At 34.2% G+C, this 8,601-nt stretch overlaps 1 protein-coding gene across 2 annotated transcripts; it reads left to right on the plus strand.

The window, feature by feature from the left end:
* The first annotated feature begins 532 nt into the window (after window positions 1–532).
* LOC105773113 (U-box domain-containing protein 52) lies at window positions 533–4,857 on the plus strand. 2 transcript variants are annotated; one of them, XM_012594784.2, is made up of 8 exons: window positions 533–845; window positions 1,006–1,079; window positions 1,446–1,567; window positions 1,645–1,857; window positions 2,014–2,287; window positions 2,395–2,496; window positions 2,949–4,220; window positions 4,424–4,857. In XM_012594784.2, the coding sequence occupies exons 1-8, from the start codon at window positions 686–688 to the stop codon at window positions 4,493–4,495; spliced, it is 2,289 nt and encodes a 762-aa protein (XP_012450238.1). In that variant the 5' UTR covers window positions 533–685; the 3' UTR covers window positions 4,496–4,857. The 2 variants fall into 2 exon arrangements, with proteins under 2 accessions (XP_012450238.1, XP_012450240.1); XM_012594786.2 differs by having other exon boundaries at window positions 698–849.
* The last annotated feature ends 3,744 nt before the right edge of the window (window positions 4,858–8,601 follow it).

Consider the following 8,601-nt stretch of genomic DNA (forward strand, 5'->3'; position numbering starts at 1 on the left):
GTTTCCTTGGAATTCTTTTGATGTGGCTTGTGGTTTCAAATTTCAGATCCTTATTTTACAGGAGTGATGTTTATATTTTGATCCCAACTTGTATTGTTTGATGATGATGATGTGAATTGTTGGATTTGTCAATGGTAAAGGGTGTATTGACTATGATTTTTGAAGGAAATTTGGCATGCCTTAATTGTGTGCTTTGTGGTATTTCGAAATATTGTTAATTTGTGTAGGATGAAGTTTGGTGTTTCTCCTATGAAATTTTACCCATTCTTTGGTTAAAGTAGATATGGTTCCTCAAGCTAGTTCTAGCAAAAAAATGTTTATAAATGTAGCAAACTTTAAATTTGTGTGTCTTACAAATTACAGTTTTTGAAGGAATGGACGAGGTTAAATTGCCTAAAACAAGACATGAGGGAAATAGAGGAACATTTGTAGTTGCACCTAAATACCAGGAGAAAAAGTCTAAATCTAGCCTTATGTTTTTTGTTTCTCCTTTTAACATTCCTTCCCATTTTGGTTTTTTGGTATTGTAGGATTTTTTGTTTTTTCTCTTTCGAGGAGGCATTGGCTAGGTGGTCGCAACGGCAGTGCTGGTGGTGGTGGCAGCAACTTATATTTCCGTCATCCATCAAAAAGTTTATATAGCATTGCCGTCAGACCTAACCACACAAAGTCATTTCACATTCCAATGGCTCCTCGCTTGTCACCGGACGACAATCTACCTGCCAACTCCACTGCGGTGGCCATCGACAAAGACAAGAACAGCCCACATGCTGTTCGTTGGGCTATCGACCATCTCGTCATCTCCAATCCTATCATCGTATTGATCCATGTTAGGCATAGAAACCGTAGGTACCCTTTCACTCGTTTTTCTTATATTATCCATCTTCGTTGCCTCTCTTTTTTGTTTGATGAAAAGCGACAATGAAGTAACACGAATATACCCCAATAATGATTTTTGACCCATGCATTACTTTTTCTTTTTCTTTTTTTATCATTTTCATGCAGAAGGTGAACCCGAATCTGATCACGACATAAACCAGCTTTTCGTTCCATTTCGTGGCTACTGCGCACGCAAAGGGGTAAGCATTTCTCAAGAACAATGATAAGGTTATCCATACCGATAACCTTGCCATTTTTGTTGATGTGTTTTGATGTACGATTTCTGTTTTTTCAATCCACATATATTTATATTCTAATTTGTAGTTATTAAAAAATTATATCTATTATATAGATGCAAATATATTTTAAATATATATATGACTATGTTCATATGTAAATATAAATTTTAAAAGTATAGGCTGGTACATGCTAATAGTAGTTGAAATAGGCTGAAACTTTAGAATAGTAACGATATGTATCAAGTAGTACGGTATCAACTACCAACTATCATGATTTGTTCACAAAATTGTAGCTACTTATCATGTAATTTTCATTGACAAGTTTAGATTCAAGCGAGAGAGGTTGTCCTCGAGGATGTTGATATCTCTAAAGCACTTATAGACTACGTTAGTAGAAACTTGATTAACAGCATAGTCCTTGGCGCAGCAACCAGGGGTGCCATATCAAGGTTCATTAATATATCTTACTTCCTGTTTGAAGTTTCTGGGTTTTCTCTATATTGTGTTTCTAATAATAAATGTTCAGTTACTTGTCTTATAGAAAGTTCAAAAGTGACATTCCAACCACCTTGATCAAAACTGCACCAGATTTTTGTTCTGTGTATGTGATTTCCAAAGGTAAGATATTGACAGTGCGAACAGCGCAACGACCTGTGTCGAATACCGCTGCCCCGCCAAAGGCACCGGTAGGAATGCCACCGCAAATACCGTCGGATCAAAGTGAAGATGATGGATACAGGTGGGAAAGTCGGTTACATTGTTGGAATTTGATTGAAATAGTGCTGGAAAAATGTGACAAACAATCAAAACCTTCAACTTGGTTGGTAAAGTTAGAAATGGTTGTGTCTTGTTAGTACTAGTATAATGTTGACATTGTATGTTTTACTTGTATCAGAGGACAATATACAAGAGGTGTACCAGGAAATGCAGGATCAGAGAGATTGTCCTTTGATAATTCCTCAAGAGCACCTATACGCGATAGACATAGAAGCTCTCCAGGAAATATGTCATTGGACATTGATGTAGGTCGAGGACCGTCGTCATCTAGACAAGATTCTTTGTCTAGTGACATAGATTTTCCAGCAAAAATTTCCCTTGGCTCTGTTGATATTTCTGGCCAAAATTTAGATTTTTCAAGTAGCAATTCTGAGTCATCTTCACAAAGTGCGGTAAGGCCTTTGGTATTTCAGCCATTGTGTTGTGTTTACTGTAAAGCATTGTTGGCTTAATGACAGAACTGCTAATATTCATTATATGGTATGACCTTGAATTATAGCGAGATATAGAAGATGAAATGAGAAGGTTAAAGCTTGAACTTAAACAAACCATGGATATGTATAGCTCAGCTTGCAAAGAAGCTCTTACAGCCAAGAAAACGGTAATCTCTTACCATCATGTTCTCAACCTTTTTAAGTTTTTGCCTGTTAAATCAACCATATCTTCCAAGAAAATTCTGAAATTACAGGTCTTAATATAACAGATCTTTGACTTTGTTCATGACCATGATTGAAAGTTGAAAATATCTGTACATATTGGGCCACATGAGATGGTTCAAGGAATAAATGATAAGAAAAGAAAGAATTAACCAAAAATAAAGTTATTGCATATAAAAGGTACAAAATGGCTATTGTATATCTAAGGGATGAAAGATGTCTTTTGAAGTTAAAGTACAATTTTCGGATTGTCCTGGTGTTACATGTAAAATTATTCAAAACACCCTTTAAAATCAAAGTTGCACAGGAAGTTATCATACCAGTTTTTTTTTTTATTAATGTCTAAAAGGTATCAAGAACATCAATTTGAGAACATAATTGACTTTTCTGAGTTCAGGCTAATGAGCTTCATCAGTGGAAGATGGAAGAGTCTCGCAGGTTTGAGGAAGCCAGGCAAGCTGGAGAAGCAGCTCTTGCCATGGCAGAGATGGAGAAGGCTAAGTGCCGAGCTGCCATTGAAGCAGCCGAGGCAGCACAGAAGCTAGCGGAAATGGAAGCATATAGAAGAAGGCAAGCAGAGTCTAAAGCTAAGAAAGAGTCGGATGAGAAGAATCGAGCTTTGAATGCCTTGGCAACTAACGATGTCCGATATAGAAAATATTCCATAGTAGAAATTGAAGAAGCTACTGAAAATTTCTCAGCATCAAACAAGATTGGAGAAGGAGGTTATGGGCCTGTTTATAAAGGCAAACTTGATCACACTCCAGTTGCCATCAAAATTTTAAGACCAGATGCTGCTCAAGGGAAGAAACAATTCCAGCAAGAGGTTGAGGTTCTTTGCAGCATTAGACACCCACACATGGTCCTCTTACTCGGCGCTTGCCCTGAGTATGGATGCTTGGTATATGAATACATGCACAATGGCAGCTTAGAGGATAGGCTATTTCGAAAAGGCAATACCCATCCACTTTCATGGAGGAGACGATTTAAAATAGCTGCTGAAATTGCAACTGCGCTTCTATTCCTTCACCAAGCAAAGCCAGAACCACTAGTGCATCGAGACCTTAAGCCGGCTAACATTCTCCTTGACCGCAATTATGTGAGCAAAATTAGTGATGTGGGCCTAGCACGGCTAGTTCCACCTTCTGTAGCTGACAGTGTAACACAATATCACATGACTTCAGCAGCAGGAACATTCTGTTACATAGATCCTGAATATCAGCAAACAGGCATGCTAACAACTAAATCAGACATATACTCCCTCGGGATAATGTTGCTCCAGATTATCACAGCAAAGCCTCCGATGGGTCTTGCTCACCATGTCGGAAGGGCCATTGAGAAAGGAACTTTAGCTGATTTACTTGATCCAGCTGTGCCGAATTGGCCAATGGAAGAGGCTTTATCATTTGCTCAATTGGCACTACAATGTGCAGAGCTGAGGAAGAGGGACAGACCAGATCTTGCCACGGTTATACTGCCAGAACTTAACCGACTAAGAGACCTTGGATACAACAATAATGGTTCTAGCAGTAGTGGTTATAGCCAAGGACACGGTGGTAGTGATCAAAGCCAAGGATTCAACACTAGTGGTTGTAGCCGTGGACACAGCGGCAGTGATGGTTTGCGCAGTCCATTTTCAAGGTCGAGGGTCTCATCATCATCAAGCCAGGTTTGAGACTTATCTATCATTGATGTCAATTACATGCATAGCAAAAAGAAAAAAGTTTAAGATAAAGGGCAAAATTACTTATAACCACATAATGGGAAGAAACAGTAAGAGTTACTTACTACACAATCTCCCTATGGATGCACAAAATACATATTATTCTTGAAAGCTGGCTTTCTTACATAGTATCTGTATTGAATGGCTAGGAATCACTGAGTAAATCTGCAAATTCAGAACTTGGATCTATGCTGAACTTAAAATTAGATCGTGCTGAATGAAGTTGTATGTAGATTGAAAGATCAAGACAAAGAAGCTGCTTGAACCAACGTTGTTTACGAACAAGATGAAAGGGAAACAATTCTGAATTATGCAATATTACATCAATTATGTGTATATAGCACTTGCAAAAAGCTGCTTTCAAAAAGCAAGCCTTGAACTGCTTAACTTTTTGGTCATTATATAGCGGATAATTAGCAAAGAAGGATCCATTGAAGGGTTTTGAAGAGCTTTAACTTCTCTCCCATGTTGACAGAGAGATATATTGTAGCATAACTGGTTAAGCACCTAGATAGAGAAAAATATCAAGATTTTCATTGTTTTGAAGCTTAAAACACATCTATACTCATGCAATTCAATTTCAAAAGAGAATTTTATTTTATTTTTAAGTTCAAAAGAATCCACTTTGTTTTCAGATCATACAAGTTTAGAAAAAGAAAGTCTCATTTAATTTTTGTAGGGCTTCAAATTTGAATATTAGGGTTTGTTTGATTGCCAGTAAAATGTTTTCCGTAAAATGATTTCTGGAAAATGTTTTACTTTTCTGTAAAATGATTTACTGAAAAATATTTTCTGGTGTTTGATTGAATCTGTGTAAAATATTTTCTGAAAATATTTTTCGAAAAAGTTGTTTTTATATTGCAATGATTTATTTATAATAATACTCAATTATTAAGCTACAATATTAATCGTTATAAATTGAAAAAACTAATATCAAATAAATTATTTGTAATTGTGTTAAAAAACAAGTATTGAATAATTAAAAAACAAGTTCTTGGAAAATTGATAAATGTAAGCTTTTCTACGGAAATGAAGGAAGGAATGAAGGAGGCGATAGAGAGGAGAGCACGGAAAATGTCTTACGGAAATTGAAACGGTAAGACATTTTCCCTAAAATGTAACCCATTTTCCCTTGTTTTGGAGTTCATTTTCCAAATGGAAAATGTTTTTCGCCAATCAAACGCTGAAAAAGTTGGAAATGATTTTCCGGAAAATCAATTCCGTCAATCAAACAAACCCAGAATCATTACTGATCCAACCCCTTTACTGCATAACATCAAAAAACCATCTTTAAGGAAACATATAAAGGAGACTTTTAGAAGAGCCACATATACGTGTAGAAGTTAAAAAGTGGGTTATTAAGTTTATAGCCTTATATTCACCAAGGCACAACATCAACCTTCTTTCAATTTTTGTTACAAAATTGGGAAGCAAATGGCTTGTATTAATAGTAATTTATAATAAATACAATGTTGTTAGTATATTTTATAAGAAATACATGTAATAATTTATGTAATTTTAAATGAAAAAAACTAAAAGATTATGGATAAGTATAATAAATATAATATTTGAGAGCTGATAGTGACTTGAGAAGTTGCTCAAAGAGAAATTTCAAAATTAATCTTACTTTTATAAGCTTATGTCTTGAAGGATTTTGGATATTAATCAAATAATAGGAGTTCGTGAATAAGATTCATAGCAACTGATGTTTTGTGATGTTAAGGAATGTCTCAATTTTTTTACTTTTATCGTTGTTTTATGGAGTTTTTAAGTTGAGATCTCGCAATTTTCTTTACGGGTTAAGAAAGTATCTTTTAGATTTAAATGTGATTTATTCATATGTGTTTACCTCTTTAAAAAATATCATGAGTTTAAATTACAGTTAAATCAAACAGCAGTAAAAAAAATTTATCCAAGATATATGTAGCAATTTAATATACTCCACACTCTTGGTGGATGTTTTCCTTTTTCTCGGAAAGGCTCTCCTTACACTTGAGAAAGTTCAAGAGAGTATTTATGCCTTTGCAACTTTTTTGTTTAGGGATGGTTCATTCCACTCTTTTATGCTTATCTACTTTGTCCAATTTATTTATTTTTCTCTGGCTTAGAGGTGTTTGGTATGATGGAAAGTTATCACTTTTCAAATGATTGGAATATGAAACTTTTTAATTTATTTTCCTTGGGAGTTACTTTTCCATGAACAATGAAAAGTGATTCTCATAATAATTGGTGGGAAAGTTAATTTCCATGTAGATAGAAAGTAAAAAGAAATTGTTAGGACAAAATTAAGCATTATTTTATGTGTTTAGGGTATTAACTAACTTATTTAACGTAAAAACAAAAACAAAATAAGCAAAGAAAAACACAATTATTGCTTGTTTTGTTGGTTTTTGGTCTCTACAACTTCGATTCATTATTCCAAAGTAAGTTTTTTATTAAAAATTACTAGATAAATATCTATGTTTTATTTTGTTATAACTAAATTATGTTTTCTAACGTAGAAAACTTAAAAGAGAACTTGTAGAATTAAGTAATTGTGTGAAAACAAGCTTATTCACTATGATATCCTATTGCTCCAACAACATCACCGACTCTCTAATTCAATTTTTCAACTAGTTCATTGCGCAATTTTCTCATCAAGAAAGATACATGTCACCTTAATTAAGCTTACATGAAAATTCCTACGTGTTAAAAATGAAAAATCTAGTATCTAGAAAAAAATGTCATCCATCTAAATCAAACTACTAATTTAAAATTTACTATTATGATAATTTCAAGCCATATAAGTGTTATATGAATATACTTGAACTTATACCTACAATGTAATGAAAAAAATTACAAATTGTACATCTCCACAATCTTGAGTTAATATGCAAGTTGTTGTTTTTTACTGTATTCGATAATGGATTAGATCAAAATTTGAGAAAATCATACTTTATGGATTAATTCAAATATTATTTAATTATAAACATTATTATTATATATTTAATTCAAATATTTATTAATAATAAATTTATTGAAAAATAATAAAATATATTAATAAGTTTTATACTCTCACATAATTTATTCAAATACATTCATATACTGAGTACAATTATATATGTTATCTAATCTTTAAACTAATCTACATAAGTTTTATATTTGTTAGGATCGTCCCGATTAAGCAACGAACAAGTAAAAATAGTAGAAGAAATTGAGAAGATGAACGCACAAATTTAACGTGGAAAAACCCCTCCAAAGAGGATAAAAAACCACGGGCAAATATAATTTTACTATAATGGCAAAAGAATGAAGAGTACAAATGATGGAGATAAAACTAAACCCCGAAAACCCGAAAAACAAAGAACCCTCAAAACCCTCTGAATGTGTTATGAGTTCTAATCTAATGGGTATATTTTTCTAAGATTGTAAAAGAGCCTATTTATAGGCTAAATTAGTAAGTCAAATAAACTATACTAATAAATGCTAAATATATTATACTAATAAATACTAAATCTTCTAGAAAGAAAATATATTTTTGTTTAACTTGACTTGCAAGCAATCTCTTAGAATTTGTGTCACACAACTCTAACAATCTCCACCTTGACACGAATTCTTTCAATGCCATCTTTGCCAAAACCCGCCACGGGCCTATCTTGAACTATGCAGGGAATTAATTGAGTCGAATCTATGCTTAGAAGCTGGAAGACTTCTAGCCTTCGACTTGTGCACTGCCAAATCAAAACTAACCCGGGTCTGATTTTCACGAACACAGTGCCCTAACTTTTTAAAACCTGTATCCAAAAGAGAACCTCTCTTCAACGAAACGGTCATACCTTTTTCCCTCCTATGACCAAGTTGCCTCTGCTCCAAACGAGTTGACTTTGACTCTGTAACGAACGAGGGACGTCCGATTTCACTGGTCACTGTAGAACCTTCCAGAATATAAAGACTGCCAGTTCTTTTACCTTTTAACAAAACAAGAGCTCCACGAGATACTTTAATGTCGCTCGACTCGATGTTGATTCTGTATCCTTTCAAGTCTAAAATACTCAAGGAGATGAGATTCTTTCGTAAATCAGGTACATACCTTACATCTGAGAGTGTCATAATCGTCCCATCGTGTATCCTAATTTTAACAGTACCAATACCGATTATCTGACTAGATGAATCGTTTCCCATGTGCACAACTCCACCTTCAACTGAACTGTATGTGGAGAACCATTCTTTATTGGGACACATGTGGAAAAAACATCCTGAATCTAGGATCCACTCAGTCTTAAGCTTGGAGTTATCTCTCGTTGACACTAACAAGAAATCATCACCACCTTCATCGACCAAATTAGCA

This window comes from Gossypium raimondii, chromosome 6 (assembly GCF_025698545.1).
Source record: "Gossypium raimondii isolate GPD5lz chromosome 6, ASM2569854v1, whole genome shotgun sequence".
In the NCBI taxonomy this organism is placed as follows: domain Eukaryota; kingdom Viridiplantae; phylum Streptophyta; class Magnoliopsida; order Malvales; family Malvaceae; genus Gossypium; species Gossypium raimondii.